This window comes from Candoia aspera, chromosome 18 (genome assembly GCF_035149785.1).
Source record: "Candoia aspera isolate rCanAsp1 chromosome 18, rCanAsp1.hap2, whole genome shotgun sequence".
NCBI classification, from domain to species: Eukaryota; Metazoa; Chordata; class Lepidosauria; order Squamata; family Boidae; genus Candoia; species Candoia aspera.
In genome coordinates this window covers 820,530-839,719 of record NC_086170.1, presented here as the reverse complement: position 1 = coordinate 839,719, position 19,190 = coordinate 820,530, and the positions used below count along the sequence as shown (strand labels likewise).

The 19,190-nt window shown below is 50.5% G+C and overlaps 2 protein-coding genes across 5 annotated transcripts in view; one reads left to right on the top strand and one right to left on the bottom strand.

The window, feature by feature from the left end:
• The first annotated feature begins 10,591 nt into the window (after positions 1-10,591).
• Positions 10,592-19,190, top strand: part of PAX7 (paired box 7) — a 91,692-nt gene continuing 83,093 nt past the window's right edge. For 3 of the 4 annotated variants that reach the window (XM_063317511.1, XM_063317512.1, XM_063317510.1), the window contains exons 1-2: positions 14,752-14,844; positions 18,754-18,989. In XM_063317511.1, coding sequence (XP_063173581.1) covers positions 14,760-14,844; positions 18,754-18,989 — 321 coding nt within the window. In that variant the 5' untranslated portion in view covers positions 14,752-14,759. Of the gene's footprint in view, positions 10,692-14,751; positions 14,845-18,753; positions 18,990-19,190 lie in introns of those variants that run through there. The other variant, XM_063317513.1, reaches the window with a different exon arrangement.
• The window catches only part of IFFO2 (intermediate filament family orphan 2), a 160,486-nt gene continuing 154,351 nt past the window's right edge, over positions 13,056-19,190 (bottom strand). Inside the window, exon 10 of the mRNA XM_063317636.1 lies at positions 13,056-13,083. The gene's annotated coding sequence lies outside the window, so the exon portion shown is untranslated. The remainder of the gene's footprint in view (positions 13,084-19,190) is intronic.

Below are 19,190 nucleotides of genomic sequence, written 5' to 3'. Positions count from 1 at the left end.
ACATAGCATTTCAGGAACTGTGTAAATCCAGTGCCATGCAATGGCTTTAGGATTAGAGAAACAGATGGAGAAGCCGAGGTCCGCCACCATCGCTCAGGCATTTGCCCTGCTTGTGGGTTTAGCGTGGCAGCTGTTGGCTGCCCTGAGACTAAATTGGTTACCTTACGTACAAGAATGCCTGTATTAAGAGAAAATGTGCATATACAGTGTAATTAGTCATTCGTGAAAGGGAAACGTGGTTTCTTTTGTACCTTCTCCAGCTTCTGAGAGGTCTTCCAGCCAGTCAGGGATCACAGAGGGATGATGTCACGCCCTGGCATAGCCAATCAGGGTTAGTGAAACAGGTAAAAATGCGTGCCAAGAATCAGGAGGCTCCAGTTTCCATCCTTCTTCATAGCTGAACATTGTCCCCCTGCTTCTGGAACCATCCTTTCCAGAAATCATGGTCCACCACCAATATTTCAATTTGTGCTTTTCTCCCTCACGAGTGACGATAAGAAACCAGCATTTGCTTCTCCTTGGATGTTCCGTTCGAGCCGAAAAGCAGACCTTCCAAATTCACTCCGAATAACTCTTCTCTACTTTTTGCTCCATGTTCTGCTTTATCTGGAGCACACCAATTTCCAAAAACCCTTAGAGGATGTACCCCTTTATTGCGGCCTATGGTTTTCTGCACATTTGTGTATGGGTGTATCAAGTTATCTGAAGCCGGGGGAGGCTTTTTTGTATTTCATGCTCTTTTTCTTAGCAGTTCAAACAGGTTTTTTTTAAAAAACAATATCAACAAGAACAACCCTCAGTTTTCCCTCTTGACGGTCTACAAAGGGCTGTCTTTGCAAACAAGGCTGTTCTGTTGGGGAAAATGCACCGAAGACGTGGTATAACATCTTTCTATCATGTGTCCGATTAGCGTTAGAAGTTTCCGCCGTGACTAAAAAACTCTACAATAATGGGTCTATCTCAGCGAACTGACTCGGTCACATGTTCTGAAGAGGAACAAGGGGAGCTGGAAGGCCAAGCTTGGCTGATGTGCATCTTCAGATTTTCTCCTTTATTCCACTTCATTCCTCCTGCAGTGCCTGATCGATGTAGGCTGAAAAGTGGGAAACGCCATCTGAAAAGGCATCCAGTCTCCTTAAGGAAGGATGGACGAAGCTGGGTCAAGAGACCTTTGAGGGCTGAGAAGCTTCTAGGGAAGAGCTAGACCTGATTGACTGTTTGTTTGATTTTATTTATAAATTTATTCACCGCCCATCTCTCCCCAACAGGGGGACTCTGGGCGGCTTACAATAAAACAAGATTAAATTGTAAGACCATTACAATTAAAAACACAGTAAAAATATAAATATAATAAAATCTACATGGCAAAGAGATCTTAAACAGACCTTCAGTGTGGTAGGTCCCTCCGGATCACCTCATGGCGCTAGCCATCCCCAGGTGTAATTATTCGCCCTCCCATCCAAGCCTACCTACAAAACCAGGTCTTTAATCTTTTGCGGAAGTCCCGGAGCGAGGGGGCTTGTCGAAGTTATATTTGTTCCTGACCTACCAACCCTCTGACAGCTTGCCTAGTGCCATCAATTCATCACAACCTGAAATGAAACGAAGAATAACAGCATACCTACAAGGGTGAACCAGCCATTGTGCATAAGTCATTCGAGTGCTAAGATCAAAGAGGTGATGCTTCGTTAAGAAAAAAATAGATTTTCAGGTTTCACCTCTAATCAGCCCATGGTAAAGCAACCACATGGGGAGAATCCCACAGCGTAGGAGCTGTCATGGAGTGGCAGTTTTTCTAGCTGGGTCCCCTTTCTTGGTAGGATCCATAATAAGCCAATAGAAAAAGAACAGAGTTTCTGGTTGGTAATGGAAGTGGGAAGTGTTCCTCTGGGTCAGCAGCTGTAAAGGGGTTTATGTGTTTTATTTATGTATTTGTTCAGTTCATACGTTAAGATGGTGTAAGTAGCATTCTCTCCCTACAGAGAGTGAGCTGGCATCCGGCCTTTCTGGGGCCAGGCCAGCACCTTAACCACTACACCACACTGGTTGAATTTGGCTTAGGTAACAGTGGGAAGCTGGTTGTGATGTCCTATCACTGTGCCACCACTAGCTGTTAGTTGAGGGAGGGGTCTGCTGCATCCTTGTCAGCCCCCCTGTTCTCTGCTCGCCTGCCTCCTTCCAATTCAGATGCTTTGGCTCATGTTTCTTTGTCCGTATTAACTGAATCTTCTAATCTCCCTGCCTAGGTTTGCAGCCAAGGAGTGGCTTCCTCCCTTCTTCATGACTGGTGAGAACAAGTGAGAACCAGATGCTAAACCTGTGAACTAGATGGTCCGTCCAGGATCGCAAGAGGAGGAGGTAAGATGATGAGCTTTTCAGCATTTCTGTCTTAACTGGTAAAATCCCAGTCCTTCCTTTGACGTCGTACCCATACCTACCTTCAGCAGATGTCCCAACGGTGAGTCCCCCCAGGTTTTTTGAGGTAGAGTTCCCACCAGTCGCATTCACCTTGGCCAGCAATCCCAATCAGCGTAGTCGACATGGGTGATGCTAGCTGTGGCCAAGAGCATCTTGCCTACATGGGATGCAGAAGAGAGATCCCAGCCTTTGAACCTTAACAGGGCACCAGAGATGAGCAGTCATGCCCAGAGCCTTGGATCCTAATCCTAAAACATGGGCTTTGAGGAAGAAGCCCAAGGTTGTTGTCTTAGGAGGCTGAGTAGAAGAACTTCCTCTGTGAGGTAGTGCTGGTTGGTTTAGCAGGAGAAGCAAGACATATCCTTGTCTTTTAGGTTTTACAAAACCTTGTAGGTTTTCTTCCATAGAAGCAAGGATCTACAATTACTTAAGTGCTTGGGGGTGGGTGGGGGGTGGAAACGGCCTCCATGTTCACCATCTAGAACAGGCCTGGAGAAGTTTGGGGGAAGTGAGTTGTCTAACATCAAAGCCAGCCACGGTCATTTGAGACACGTCCTCTGCATGCAATTCCCCCGGATACGGAATTGTTATAAAACAGGCTTTGTAGCCCGGCGCCAAGGCCTCCCTACCCCTTGGCTGTCTTACAGTGAGGAGACTGGGATCTTTCTGTGCCACATAGTCGTATTTCCTTCTCTCCTCCTTGGACTTGGGGCAGAGGAAGATTTGTGAGGAAGAGCTGTCATTCCAGATACCAATTGCCTCTTGGCTGGGCTGGAATTTTCAAGTTCTCTGTTGTAAGGCACAGGATTTCGATTCCCCTTTTTCAGTGTCGATCTGCCACTCAAACCCTTCGCTCAGAACAAGCACACAAGGGTTGTTTGTTCAGTGGGCAGCATGGAAATTTGATGGCATATCTCCCCCAGGGGCTTATGTATTTAAGGGCTGTGAGGGAAGAAAACAGTGTATCAGAAGTTAAGAGGTTTGGAGCAGTAGACCAGACTCAACCAGTTTATCTGCCCTTTTCCAGCTTCTCTAGACTCCTGTCCCTTTTGATGTTGGCGTTCCTCAACTCTCCCTCCGCATCACAAGTTCCCCTCTCAGAGCCAGAGGAATGGTCAGTGACAGCCCCACTGCATCCCTCTGGTCCATACTGGATCTGTACTGCTTCAGACATCAAGCTTTCCTTCCATGAGCTTCACACCATTCCCCGGTTGATGCTTTAGGTTAACCTTTACATTAACAAAGCTCTTTTTTGGATTTAGCTGCACTGGGGTCAGATGGCTGACGGTAGCCCCTTTTCATGCCTGGCCAGTTCTAAAAAATTAGTGGCTGTTAATACACATCACGGACGCCTGGGATAAAACGTTGCAGCATTTGCTGGTCTTCTAGTAGGCCGAACCATGTTTTCAGTCCATCCAGCCAAATCTTTCTTTGGAAGGCTGTAGTTTCATCCAACAGCGGCCCAGACGCACTCACATTGCGACTTGGTTGATGTGTTTGAGCTGCACACAAACAGGGAGGAGGGTTAGATCACCCCTAAGGCAACATCATGGTGGACTTGAGAGACCCTGTCCATCCTTGACTCCATTAGGACTAAAAAGAGCTGTTTCCGCAGTTTGAGCAATGGATCGGCCTCCCTTCCCCTTCCCCAAATCAGAGAGGGGGAATATTCTCCCCCATCTACTAGCAGAAAAGTAAACTTTAGTCATCTCCTCATTATAAGTTTACTTTTAGTCTAGGTACTAAAAACTGAGTAATTCCTAGGCTCATTGCATGCTCAGAGGTTCTTTCTAGGTGCTGGTTGATCTTATAGTTTTGGTAAAACTAGTAAAACTCCAGGTTTACTAGATCTGGTAGTCTTAGTCAACAGTAAAAAGTTGGTCCAGGAAACCAGGATCAAAACTGCTCTTCCCAGTAGAATCTAAGCCAACGGTGAATACTTTTAAGGTCTGTTTCATGGTGCCCAACTTCTTTTCATTTGTTTCATCAACTTCAAGAATCTATCTAGGAGTTTTGGACATGTCTGAGGGATCCCCCAAATTTAAGAAAGGATAAAAAGGCTTTCAAGGAAAAACACAGAGCGTAGGAGGAGGCCTAAAGGAGAATAAATTGGGTCATGGCTGGAAAATGGTGGGAGGAGGAGGGAGAGAAATGGAGTTGAATGGGGAGAACCATGCTAAATTGCTGTGTTGGCTTTGCATTATGGTGCCACTGGATCATGGATATTTTAGCAGGTAAGGTCTTCCGTCCTAGCATCTTTCCAGCTGCCACCAGGAGCCTAACCCTGACTCTAGGAAGACGTGACCCAAACGTGTGTCCTCTGTGGATCCATTTGTGAGTCAGGGAAGGGTGTTCATGTGATGGGCAGAATCCTTATTCAGCTTTCACAGAAAGGTCAAGTGGGAAGAGAGGATGAAATTCGATTATCGTCTTGTGACCGTGGTCTGAAGCTGAGTCCAGGGCATGTGGGGAGAGAGAAAGAACAAGAAAAGAACAAACCACATTTCCTAAAATTTTAGTTCTGGAGAAGCCCAGGGGAAACCACCAGCTCATGGCTATTCGTTTGCACCAACTTCCCCCATCCGTTGCCCAAATTTCCAAGGCAGCGTGGCCTGAGAATTCCTCCTACGGGTTTTACCAATTCCAATTCAAAGTCTTCTGCAGCCAGCCCTTTTTGGTCAAAACTTATCCACCACCTAGATATTTGAAAACAGTTGCAAAGAGGGCCCCTGTTCCAGTGGTGGATCATTCCTGCTTTGCAAGGGAAAACAAGGATCGTTAAACGCCACTTCAGAAGATGGCCAGTTTGGGTTGATGGAAAATGCTTTTTAAAAATGCTTTCCCTTATTCGCTCGTAAATTCTGGGTGGGGTGTCTGTTGCCCACCCAACGGCCCTTGAGAACATGGCAGACCAAGCCAGGGAGTGCCATCAACAGATGGAAGGACCTACCATCTCTTCCTATTTCTGTTCCCTCAACAAACGGAGAGAGCGGTGGGGAGGTGGATGGGTGTGCACATGCTCCTGAACCACCAGAGGGCAGCAGAGAACTGCACTGGCTCATTTCGGAGTCAGGATTCATTTCCAGAGCAAATGAAGTTGAGGTTGACTTTGGCACACAGACCCACAACTTCTGGAGTAAAAGCAAAGCCTTGCACAGCTAGAGGGGCACGCTCTGGAATTGCTGCAAAGGGTCAGTGCAAAGGCTGGCTGGCTGGCTTTTTGGCCGGGCTGGGCTTTTGGACATCACGGTAGCGTTCCATGCGTGGTGCTGCTTGCTGGGCTCCTTAAAAAAAGGCAATAATCGTGGTGGGTGTGTTTGTTGATTCCCCCTTTTAAGGTGGCAGTGCCCTAGCACTAGAGAGGGCTGGCCATCTCTTTATTTCCATTCAATCCCAACTTTCCGAATCAAACTTTCCTTTGCCTGGCCTCTTTCCCACACATCTTGGAGTGGTAGGAAGGAGGGGGCTTGGGGGCATTATCTGGGATTTCTCTGTCTCTTCGCTGCTGAGCAAGTCCCTGCGGGAAGAAAGCTCCATAAAACATTACTCAGGGGCCCCTTCAAGAGGCTGCACCTGTTCCTGCCATTCTGGCTGAGTTATCATCCTGGAGGTTTGGAAAGGCTGAAGGCCAACCCTTAATCCCGAACTCTGTCAGGTCCTGGAGGCAGAAGTGGGGAGGGAAGTAAAAGCAGAGGTCCTTTACAAGCCAGCAGGGCTGTAAAATCACAGGGCGCCTCCCGAAGAATTTCCCCCAGCAGCCCCGTTTGGTTTTTTTTTTGTTTTTTTTTAATTCGATTTCTACAGCTGCCCATCTCAGCAAGTGACTGAGAAGATCACTTTGGGGAAGGGTAACACCAAAGCCATGATGGGAAAGTTTCGTCTATGTGGTTCTGCTCCTACGTTTTGCCATCATGGGGTGGCGGTCAAGGTGTTCACAGGGAGACCCAGTTTTACCACCCTCAGCCATGGATGCTCCCTGGGGGGACTGTGGTCCTCTCTTTCAGCCCAGCCAGCCACACAGGGGCTGTTGTGCGGGGAAAAGAGGACAGGGCCCAAGATACACCCCCTTCAGCTCCTGAACGAAAGGTGGGATGAAGATTGAAGCCAGAAATATTAGCAACTTTTAGTGTGAGATGCAAGTGTCTCTCGCTGGTTTCCATAATTGCGCAGCAAAAGGACCATGATGGTACCAACACTGTCCTCTCTTCCTCTGTCTACCAAACACCTTTTCACAGAAACTTCAGCCGCATTCACAACCCTGATCCTAGGGTTGGAAGACCCTTTATTCAACTCTGCCTTCTCAAACCTCTATTTCTGAACTTTTGGTGAAGAAGAACCAGCCACTTCTTGAAGGATTGTGGGCCAGCAGCTCCAGGTTTACCACGAATCAGCTTCCCTGCAATTTCCATCTGCTGATCAAGAAATGGGGATCAAGACTGTCTGTTCAAAGCCTGCAATTTCATCCTTTGGCCACTGGGGGGCAGCACCTCCCTTTAGTTAAGGCTTGACTTGCCTTAAACGACAAACCTTTAATTTTATTTGCCTTTTGAAGAAATTACTGCGCTCCATTTCCATCCCCTTTTTATTCTGTGATGCCCATTTGCTAGGTGAAAACTGGTTTCAGCACACTTTGTATAAGATCTTGCCCTGATGTGCATTTTTCCCCCCATAAATGAAATGTATGAAATTTAGAACAAAAGTCAGATTTCAGGGAAAGAGCCAAATAGTGTGATCTAGCCATGTAGGTGGGAGAGTTTTAGGTGTCCTTAAAAGTTTGGATCATTCAACCATTAATACTGATCCCACCCCCCTGCCCCAGGCAGGCTTATTTTGGATTGTGGCATGACTTTTTCCATGCTGGTGGAGATGAATTTAGTTTGGTTTCTTGTTGTGTAAGAACTGACCAAAGTGTGCAGATTTCTCCGTACATGGGATGGGAAAAATTCAATATTACCCTTTCTCTGAAAACAAACCTTAAGAATTCATCCCTCTCAATCAGGTCCAGGAAAAGAGAACTTTTTAAACAACCAAGAACATCCTTACCCAAGAATCAGCAAGCTGATCTGAATGTCTTGTTTTTTAATGCCCCTTTGGGGTCTCCAAAACAAGGGTGGGAGGATTTAAAAAAGTCAGCGGAAATATTATCCACGGACAGCCATTTTCAAATTACAGTGCCCAGAAAACAGATAAACAAGCAGTTTCAAATTTAATTATCCCTTGACACATTTTCAGCGTTGATTAAAACCCTCCCTGTTTCTGCAAATGAAGATCCCTCATTCTTTCCCTTCTTTCTTCGCTGGTCTTCAAAGGGAGGGCTGAACTGGGAATGGGGTGGCAGGCCCGGGCCCTAGGAAGTCGGTAACCCCTCTATTGTTATTCATGGGAGGTTCAAACAGCTGGAGCTTCAAAATGGAGCAGTAGATAGGTGTGTCTAAAAGCAGGGGGGTGGGGGTGGGGTGGAATAATAATCCAGGATGAACAGAAAATTAGGAGTTGGGCAGCTCCCTCATAATTAGTGTCTTTTTGGAAACAAAGGGCAGACCACTTTGATTTCTCAATTAGGTTTGCAGAAGCAAGAAAATTGGCACAGGAATTTGAGGTCTGCCCTATGCTGGCACCCTCAGGATGGGGTGGAGGGCTGTTCCCATCATCCTCAGACAGCAAAGGAGGAGAAAGGGAGAAGGAATTTTGCCTGCGTGCTGTTGAAAGCTGCTTTCCCTTTGGCGGCAACACACACCTCATTTGCGACTGGCAGCATTAAGTTGAAACAATTGCATGAACGCCTGGGCATGGTGGAACTCAAGATTTTTCCTTTTTGGGTATCTGGGCATCATTCCAGGGCAGGGGGAGGCATCCAGAGGCCTGCCAAGCGTGGACAATCTGGGGATGTCATACATATATTTGTGAACCCCCCAAAGATGGAAGTTTTAAGGAAGATGGGGAAAGATGGAGGGAAAGAAGTTTAGCTGTCTTTCCCCAATGTCCCTTCCTTTCAGAGTTGAAGAAAAATGCAAGATATCCCTCCCCAAAAAGCTTTGAGTCTAAGCTCCCTGCACTACAACATTTTGTTGTAGGTCTCCACTGTTTTCCTCCCCCCCCCCCCAACTGGCTGTCCTCAAAGGCCAAGGCTGACGCAGGAGAGGCCGTATATATACAATGTGGTGTCAGGACACATTTGACATTTCACGGGTAGCTTTATTAATACAGGGATACTGGACAGAAATCGGAGGGAGGAAGGAAGGAGAAAGAGAGGAGGGAGATATGAGAACTCTGGAATATTTGAATGCATCTAAAACTCTGGATTACAGTCCAGGAAAAAAAAATACAGGTAGTCTTCATTTAGTGACCAACAGCTTGGTCGCTAAGTGAAACCACAGCTGGGCTTATGATCTGACTTCAGCTTTCCTTTGCTTTACAGACCTGTGAAGATTGTAAATGTGAGGATGGGTCATAAAGCTGCTTTTTCATCACTCTCTTAACTGTGAATGGTTGCTAAACGAGGCAGTTGCTGAACGAGGACTTGATTTTTTCGGTTGCATAAAGTGGTTCCAAGCTTTTTTTTCATCCAGTGCAATTCACTCCTTGTGTCTTTGGCCACTCTGAGGAAGGGAAAATCAATACTGCCCCCCTACCCTACCCCCGTCCTGGTTCTGTTAGTTTGTACACCAGCTAAGTGCCCTCTCATGATCCTAGTCCCTAATGGGGAAGGGCTTTCCTAAAATACACCTGAAAAAATACATTCTTCTTTTCCCTTCCCTTCCCTTTGCTATTTAGAAAAGCTGAAAGAAGGCTCTACCCTAAAATGGGGTGGGGGGTGTCATCTCAAGACACGAGAGTGAAGGGTGTAATGAGGCAGTGATAGAGCACATGAGGTGCAGGCAAAAACCCTTTTGTGCAGGTTATTAGATGTCCCTGAACCATCCGAAAGAGAATTAATTTCATTTCCCACAATGAGAGAATCGCCAAAAAAAAAATCTAAAAATAAAATGGAGAACTGAGTCCAGCAAATGAAATCTAAAAGAGGACATAAAGCCTTGATATTTAAATTGGTGGGGGAAGTTCTTCTATAATGGCAAAAGGAGCCTGTATTATCTAATAAAAAAGCACTAATATAGACTAAGAAAGTTTGTGGAAAGCTGGAATTGTGTTTTTAATTCTCCCATGAGGAGGCACCCAGCGCATCCTTCAGTGGCAGTGATGGGCATTTCATCCAAATTTGTTTTCTGCTTCTTTGGTTAACTCACTGCTGTAAAATACTGGATAATAGTGTTGTTTTCCTCCTTTTTTCCCAGATGAAACACCCCAGAGGGGGGGAAATGTGCAGCTGAGAATGATGGGAGTTGTAGTCCAGCATGCCTAGAGAGCACCACAGAGGAGAAGGGCAAAGGAAAAAAACCCCAATACATCATGGCACTTCAGCACTACCCCTGGCTGGAGGGTGGTATTACAATTATCCACTCCAGGAGGGTCATGTGATACTCCAGCCCTATGAAGTCCCAGGTTATGGGGCAAGTTCTTAAAGGGACTGACGGTGGGCTGTGTTGGAATTACTGAACATGGAACACCAGAAACGTTCCCATAACGTGCCCCATATTCCAGAGAATGAAGACTTTTCTGTTGGAATTCTTACCACCGTCAATGGGGTGGCCACTGTTTTGTGGCATGCATCTCTCCCACTGGACCCCCCAATTACAAAGGAGCAGGTGCCAGTTTGTGGAGGACAATCGTGTGCTGCTTTGAAGCAGCCTCCCTTGGTTCACGGTAGGAGATTCAAGGGAGAACCCTTGAATGTTCATCAAAACGGCTGAATCGGGAGAACGGACCCTTGGGCGTTATGCAGCAGTGCCCACAAGCCGTCTTGAGGGAGGAGGAGCCCTCAGCGGTCATGAGAACCTTACAGTGCCTACAGTAACGAAGACGGTGGGCTTGGAAAAGACATGCAGGAGAGCGGCACTGGGTTCGTGTTCTGCTCACGGGCTTCCTGCTGAGGAAACGCATGTTTGGACTAAGTGGAGCATTGGATAGATCTGGCAGGGCTTGAGACAGTTTGGGGTGCAGTTTTGGGAAAAGGAGCACCCACCACCCAAGAGCTTCCATGCGTTGAAGCCTCCATCCTTCAGCATGTGTGACTGGCCAACACCCAAGACGGAGACTGCTGGGAACCAATTCTTCTCCAAAGGGCTTTTGGAGATGGTGGGGAGAGTCCATTTCCAGGCACACTGACTCCATCTGTTGGCAGGGCAGCCGCATGAAGGATGCTCTCTTTTTTCCAGGTGAGCAAAAAACCTAGATGACGTCTCATAGAGGTTTTGAAGGGTCCAAATGTGGGATTTCATCCCAGGGTTCCCATAGAAATAAATAGGTGAGGAAACCGAAGGGAAGGGAAGGGGATCGCCTTACTTAATCTCCCCACCTTCCCAAGGAAGAATAGGTGCTTTGAAGCCATGCGTGGCTAATCTGCTGGAAAAGGGAAACTCACCCCCTGTTGATGCTCAGCTACACTCCCTAGAAGTTTCCAAGCCCCAACGTCCCCTCCCCCCACCTCCCATGTTTAATTTGTTTAATGAAAATTATGCTTGGCTCATTCTGGAGATGGGATGCTCTGGAAAGGTCCGAGGGTATAAATGTTCATTGCCTTACAACTCTACGGAAGACTTGATGCAAGGATTACCTTTCCTAGGGAGACCTCCGCATTCTTTAACCCAGCTGGTTGGGCAATGCTTGAGGGCTTTTGGCCTCTCCTCTACATCACCAGGGAACCTGGTCCTCTGTGATGAACAGCATCGTCCCTTGGCTATGTCCTGGTCATCAAACCTGGACTGGTTGAATGCGAAATGAGTTATCTTGGCCCCTTCTTTGTGGTGTCCTTTCTGGAGGACATAAATCTTAACACCTCCAGAAGGGAGTAGGCTCCCTTGGCTAGTTTCTGAACCTGGAATGTACCTTCCTGGATCCATCTTGCCCCAGTCCAGGGCCTTCTAGGTGATGCAGGTTAAACTCCCTGCCACCAGCTTGGTCTGATATATGGATGAAGATTCTCAGTCCTCCAGGTGGAGTTGTCTGTAGGTTGAGTCATGGCAACTGGAAGGAAATCCAGTTGCCATGACTCAACCTGCAGACATTGGTATCAACTAGAGTCACTTGTGGGGAGGTGACTGTTGCCCTCACAGGAGAAAAGAAATCGCTGCTTCCTCTTCTCGGAAAGAATGTGAACGAAAGGGTTGTGGAGGCCACTGTTTTTGTGCAAGAGAAGGCTAAGTTCGGTGACTTGAAGCAGAAACAGTTCCCTTGATTAACGTGCTTAATCAAAGGGCTGCAGATGCACACTTGGAAGACCGCTTCTTTCTTAAAAACTGTGTTGGGCAAACTCAACTTCTAGGCAAGTTCGTGATCCATGATATTGTGTGAACCCAGAAGTGGATGGCTAATTTACTCTCTGGTTTCAGTTTGTTGTGTGAATGCAGCTGTACGCTTGAGTGTAGACAGGTTGGAGATGAAGGGATCATTTTGTAGATGTCTACCAACTTTATGGAAGTATGTCCAGGTGGGTGACTTCCGGGAAGAGGCCAGGGGTTGCTGTTTTGGACTTCTCCCCATTTAAACTTGGAGGGAGGGACAGATGGAGGACTATTCAGCCCCCTCCCTCCTGTTGGTCGCTGGCATTTCTGAATCACCCCAGCCTTTCTGCAAGGGGCTGAGCCCCATCTTCACCTCTTCTGGAAGGGGGAGGGAATTAAGGAGCATCCAAGCAGCCCCAGGCCCCGATTCACCCTTCCCATTGGAAAAGGGCCAAGTCCTGAGACCCCCCCAGCTCTAAAGGCTACCCCCCATTCTTTAGTCCACATATCCCGCAAGATATTTGGCTATTTTTCCTGCACCTGGTGGTTACTTGGTCAGGCTGGGGGGCTGGGGGGGCAGACTGTGCAGCACCAGAAATCCAGTTCTGCGGCTCAGGAGCGTTGTGCAAAGAGCCCCATTCGGGGGAAGCTATCAGCACATCTGGTGTGTCTGGCAAATCCCTGCTCTGGTTTTACTGCCTGGGGAATTGGTATGTTTTTTTTGGGGGGGGGGAGGCGCGAGTGGGTCTTGCGACTGCAATTCCCATCCTCCTGCTCAACCGGGTGAGCTGGGGCTGATGGGAAGGGGAGTGGGGAAGGCTTCCCCGTTGGTCCGAAGCTTCGCCCTTTCCTGTCCAAGAGGATCTGAGTTGGGATCTGGTACGGTCCCTGGAAAATCGAGGGCGGGCGGGGGGGGGGGGATTCTTGCTGGGAACTGTGCAGCGTTGTCAGAATCCTTGGGCAGTGATTTGGGCCGGGGGGGGAGATGGGGCTGGTGGTTGTCCACAAAGTGGGGAAGCTGCCAGACGCGGGACCCTGTTTTGCTGCCCCACGGCAGGGTCCAGGCCTTCTCCGCTCACGTGTCCTTCCTACCCGTGTGAAAGAGCCTGAAAACCAGGGAGAGGCTACCTTCCTCTTCCACATATATTTATGCAGGATGCGGGGAGGCTCGCTACGCCCCCCTCTCCCCGGTTTTGTTAGGAAAGTGTAAACCCTGAATATTGCGGCGGCGGGCGCAACGGTTTGGAACCGCGGGATCAAAGGAAGAACGTGGCATTTTTTAAAACATTTTTTAAAACCACCACCACCACCACCACCACCATCCCGCCTCTTCTCCGCTCCCGAAAAAACGTTTTTGTTTTTAGGAAGATCCTGGAAATATTGCGCAGGTGGGGGGAGCCGAGCGGAGAGGAACCGCGGAGGATCCCTCTGGGACCGGATTCGTTTCCTCTCCCCCGATAAGAAATAATCCACCCAGCCCCAGTTCGGCGCGGCGCTTAAACAGAGGGGCCGGGGGGGCGGCGGCGGCGGCGAGCGGGCATAAAGGCGGCAGCCCTCGCCGCCTCGCCCGGCCTGTCCCTCGGAGCGGCTCGGAAAAGAGTGTGCGCCTCGTCCGCCCTTCGCCCGAGTTTGCGGCGGTCGAGGGGCCCGCTGAGCGGGGGGGCGGCGGGCGCCGGGTCCCGCCGTTGCCCTCCGATGCTGGGGCGGCGGAGTTTCCCGGGCAGGGCGGGTGGCAGCAGCGAGCGCCTCCTTCGCCCTTGCGGGGGCGGCGAGAAAACGTGCCCAAGACCCGGCTGGGGTCTCCGCGGAAACGGGGCGTCCTTCCCCTCTCCCGAAAGGGCTCCCCAGGCGCCCCTCGTCCTCCTCCTGTGGGCGGGGAGGGGTCCTGCGCGCCACGCCGGCCGGCTTCGCTCCCGTCCCACGAGCAGCCACCCAGGTCCGCGGACCGGGAGGGTCCTGCGGGGAGTAGCCCTCCAACCGAGCCTTGGGGCCTAAACAGCCCCTCCAAAGCGTTTCCGGGGGGGATCTGTCACAAGGGGGGGTTAAACGGCAAGACTGACCAGAGCCCCAACACCCCCATAGGGCAGAGCAGGGGGATCCTGGGGCAGTGCCCCAGCCCCCCTTGGAGGTGTTCAGTTGCAGATCGCACCATCCCCAGTTGGCCTTGTCCTCGGGCCGGACGATGGGGGACACGACCCAGCGTGGAGAACGCGCATCCTTCTGCCTCAAGGTCTTTCTGTTTCCCCCTGCGCTTTGGAGGAGGGGGCACGGTGGGGCAAAAGGCAACCCCCCCCCCCGCTAAAACTTTGCTAAAGCAACCTCCTCCTGTCTGCGAATGCAACTGCAAGATTCCGCTTGCTCTCTAGAAGAGATGGAGAGGTTGAGGCAAACAGGGGGACCCTTCTAGCCTCCCCACCACCACCACCACCGGCCTCCAAGCCTCCCTGCAACCTTCCTTCCTTCAGCTCATGAATAAAAAGAGGCTTTTGGGGAGGGGAGGAGAAAGGAGAGGAAAGGAAAGGAGGGCGGCCAGCTTGCCAGGCTCTTTCACGCCCAGGCTGGACGAAAGTTCTCTGCCTTCTCGCCCCTTCCTTCCGACCACGGTTTCTTAGCAGCCCTGTCAACCTCCCCCCCCCCCCGCCCGCAAAGTAGCACAAAATAAAAGTGAGGCAAGTTGCGGGGGGGGGAGCACCCCCTTTGGAGTCCTCTGCAAAAGAAGCCCAGCCCTAGCTTGCCGGCGGCGTGTGCACACGCAATTCTGCGAGGGTGCGCGCTGAGTGCCAGCTGGTGAATTTCGGCGCCCCCCCTTTAAGAAAACCAGGCAGCTCCTGCTGGCGCTTTTTCAAGAGGGAAGAGGCTCGGGGAGGGTCTCTCTGCCCCCACCCCTTGCCGCCACCTTCTCCTCCTCGGGTTCGGCGCTTCCTTTCCTCCTCTGCCTTCTCTCCGCGAAACGGTCCAGCCCGGCGCCGCCGCCCCCCCGCGCCCGGCAGCCTCGACCCGAGCATGGCTGCTCTCCCTGGGACTGTACCGAGGATGATGCGCCCAGCTCCCGGGCAGAATTACCCCCGCACCGGATTTCCTCTGGAAGGTACGTGGGTCGCGGTGAAGAGCGGGGGAGAACGAGAATATCCCTCAAAGTAGGGGCGGCCATTCCCTTTCCCACTTTATCCCTTCGCGGCGGGCTTTTCTAAAATTCTGCTTTTCCACTTTGGGGAGGGATTGGCGCGGCGTCCTTTCCTCCCTTCCTCTCCCTCCCTTGGGAAGAAAATTACGGGGACTTGCAAGAAAGTTGGCGCGTCCTTGGAAATTCTCAGCGGGACCGAAGGTAGTGGGCTCTGGAAGGATCCTCTTTAAACCCGGGGAGGCTCCGTTCGGAGACAGCCTGTGGGTTGTTTCGGGACGCCTTGGGGGAGGCAAATAAATGCCTTTCCAGCCAGCTTCTGGAGGAGGGCAGGGAGCAGCTTCGTGCTTCCTCCGCCCTCCCAAAGCACATTTCCCTGCCAATAAATATTAGCCGAGCCGCTTTCTAGTTTCGAGGGGCTCAGAACGGAGGAATGCGGAGGAATGCGAAAACGTCTCGTCCCTGCCTCGCTGTTCTCCGGACGAGAGTTTTGTTGCTAGTCGCCTGCTGTTAACCAAATCGGGTGATTCTTTCGTGATCGTGATTACTAACAACTATTATTATTGCTGAAGAACAGGAGGCAAGAACGGAGTGGCCCCAGCTGCCGCGGTGTACGGGCTTTCCAGAATGTGCCATTTTCCTGCCAAGGCGCGATTTACGCTCTCCAGCCGTCCAGCCTGCGCCAGATCTTGAAAGGAAATTAATTAATTGGCATGAGACTTTTCCCGTGCGTGCCTCCCTCCCTCCCTCTTCCCCCACCCTGCAGACCGTTTCTTGGCCGTTCCGCCGCTGCGGAATTAAACAAACTTGGGGTTCCTTTCTGCATTTATTAAAGCAAATCGGGTCCCTCTAAAACGTGCTCAAGTGGCCGAGCGCGAAGGGTGGCGGAAGGAGGGGACCCACGCCGGCTGCGAAAACACACACGCCGTAGGGATTGGCGTGGAGTGCCTCCTCTCTGTAGCAAATGGAGGAAAACCAGTCTGGGTGAGGGAAGGGGGATCAAAGGATTACCAAAATATTTGTACATCGTGATGGGGAATAATGACCAGGCATCACCAGCAGCGGCTGTTAGTGCCCCTCCAGGCTGGATGGCCCACTCAAGGCTTAGCTGTGGCTAATGATGTATCAGTGCGAGTGACTTCGAATTAGCGGGCGCGTGATTCTTGATTAAACAGCCAGGCGAGGTCTGGAATCTACTTTGTTTGCAGGGAACAACTTAAAAGGGGCAGAAGGACCCCCCCTTTTTTTTTTTAATTATGCAGCCTGTTTCGCCCAGTATGAAAGGTTGGTTGGATCTAGACCGGACTTCGAGCAGACGAGGAAAAGATCTGGAGCTGGGAAGAGGGGAATGAATTTGCCCTAACCCAGTTGAGCGAACGCCGTCTGACTAATCTGGGGTGGGGAGACACTTAATATCTCAAAGGAATATTTCTCACTTTTTGCCGGGTGAGAAGTGTTACTCAAGCAGAATAAAGTGTCCCTAGGGCTCGTTCGAAAATATAGGAAGAAAGTTTGGCTCTGCAGCTGTTTTTAAATTTATTTTACTTATGGTTCTCTGTTTAATTTTTATTTTTTTTTAATTAAGAAAGTGAGGTGGTTAGGAAAATCTGGAGTTTTCTTTTAAGTCGGAGTGAGTGCTTTGCAAAGCGACTTTCTTGACAAAGAAAAAATGGTCCCTTTGCTAGTCTCCATCCGTGCCAAAATTAGAAAAATTAGGGAGAGGAAAGGGTAGGTTGTGCTGCATGGGTGAGAAGACGCTTTCAATTTTTTAGGGAAAAAATGTGTCCGGAGATTGGAGAAAGCTTCAGCTTTTGTTTTTAGGACCCCAAACTTTTCCAGTGAAAGCAGACTAGGTGGCTGTGAAACCAGATGTAAAAGCTGGGTGCACAGCTGGAAAAGCCTCAGAGGAAAACCTTTATAAGCATTTGTTTGGGTGAAAAGGGGAGTGGGAGATGGCCGCACACTTCGGAGATGCTCAGGGATGGCAGTAAGCCATCATAGGTTTAACCCTGTTTCTTAAATAAACCACACTAGGATGGCAGAGGGGCAAATGCAAAAGGCAATTTTATACACCCACCCCAGTTAAACCAGGCAGTGCAAGTACGACCTCTGGTCTACCTAAGAGTAAGCATCTTGAATGTAACAGCAACGTTCACCCTGGCTCAAAGTGAGATGGTGGTGTTGTTGTTGTTGTTGTTATTATCATGCAAGGGATAAAGGACAACAAGCTGAAAAGCTGCCCAATCCGTTGTGGCAGAAACTTTTCACGGATTTCCTTTTTCAGATATTGCTGGGCATTTTTATTTTTATTTTTTATTTATTTTTTAAGGTGCAGTAATTGCTCCGGTCTCACAGTTTCGTTCCCACAGTTTTGTTGCAGATTTCAAAACAGAATGTTGTTTGTTAAAGGGAGATCAGTCTGCCTTCTTTATGTCTCCGCTCCATTTATCATTTTGGCCGCACCATCCGCTGGTCCTGTTTGCAAAATTTAGCAAACCGCAGCTCAACCAAACCAAAACGGTCTGGTTTGCTCGTCCGCAGAATCTTCTCGGAGTTTCTCAGTTGTGCAGATTCAGGGATTCAGCGGCTGGTTCCCTCTTTGCCCTGGCTATGAGCCTGGTGGATTGGGCCCAGATTGCCAAGACCAGAGCCTTGGTAACCAACAGGGTCCCTCAGCCTCGCGGTCGACTTTAATTCAGTCTGGACCCCCCCCCCAATAAGGAGACGCTGAGTGAGAAGATTTGTCCTCTTAGAAGGGGCTTTGGAAGAACAGGGGAGGTGCCCCTTCGTCCTCCCCAGATATGCCCACAGTCCCTCCGATGGGACTCCCAAGATGATTCTCCTCGCCCTTGAACAGAAAGAGAACGCGAAGCTCAGCTGTAAAGCCCCAAGTGCCAACTCTTAAAAGCAGGAATCTGGAAGGGGGTTGCATGCATGAGAGAGTGGAGGTGCAGGATCCTGTCTTGGGTAGGAAAGGGAGACCCCTGGGGTTGGGGGGGGGGGAGCAGGTCCCCTGTAGCACCCCCCATCCAAGGAACTAATCGGGGCTTTTCATCCAAAAAGCTGCAACTGCGCATCCCGATCTCATCTCTAGCCCCAGGGCCACTTGGATTTCCCCATTCCCACAAAATATGGCAGGATCCCGTTTTTCCAAGTTGTTGTTAAAAGGGGAGGGGGTGTGCTCCTCCTAGTAAGACAAGTGCTGGTTATGCAACTCCAGCTCCCAAAAAGAAAATGCAAAGTACGGCCCTGAATGTGCAGTGCTGGCAAAAACCAGGTGGATGGGAAACGCAGGCGCCGGTAGAAATTGGGTTTCCGCGGAGGAAGGATGGTCCAACCAGCCTTCTGCAAATTTAAGCCGGCAGATGGATTGCCCGGCCTGGGTCCAAAGGCCGATTTCCACCTAGGACAGTTGCCTCTGTAAAAGTGGGCAGGGGGAAGCCAGTGTTGGCTGTTCCCCCAGGAAGGAGGAGACAGGGATCTTGCTTCGATGCTCCCCAAGCGTGTCCTCGTAGTCCGCTTTGGAGCAGTGACCAGGGGCCTTCAATGCGTGTTTGCCGCCCTCGGGAGTCAGCCAAGAGGTGGTGTGGTCCTCAGAAGCAGGCTTCCCTGGCGTGGGGGTCTGCACTGCCTTGACTGTGCCCCCTCCCCAATTCTCAGCCAGACTGAGCTGATCAGCCATCCTTCCCAGAGCACCAAGTCCAAGTTGGAAAAGCCACCTTTCCTGGCGCTGGCTTCCAGCTTCCATGATTCCCAAGCGGCTTGTCCAAGGGGGGAATGGAAGCTGCAGTCCGTGGCTACTGAGGGGGGCGGCCCCTGGTGGCTTGGCAGGCACCCCTTGACCCCTTCTCCTCCCATTCTTCCCTTACCCCACAGTCTCAACCCCACTGGGCCAGGGCCGAGTCAACCAGCTTGGGGGCGTCTTCATCAATGGGCGCCCTCTGCCCAACCACATCCGCCACAAGATCGTGGAGATGGCGCACCACGGCATCCGTCCCTGCGTCATCTCTCGCCAGCTGCGGGTGTCCCACGGCTGCGTTTCCAAGATCCTCTGCCGGTACCAGGAGACGGGATCCATCCGCCCAGGAGCCATTGGTGGCAGCAAACCCAGGGTGAGTGAGTGAGGGGTAGAAAGCCCACAGGTAGGGGGAGTGGGCCACGGGTGGTGCCCTCTGGGGTTTGTGCCACTCCCAGTCCCTGGCCACTGATTGGCATGGAGGGAGGGGAATTCCACGCACCTGGTGGTTGCCCTTGGAGGTAGATTTGCTTGGGTGGTGGAGCAGCTCCCTCCCATACCTGCCCAGTTGTCTCTG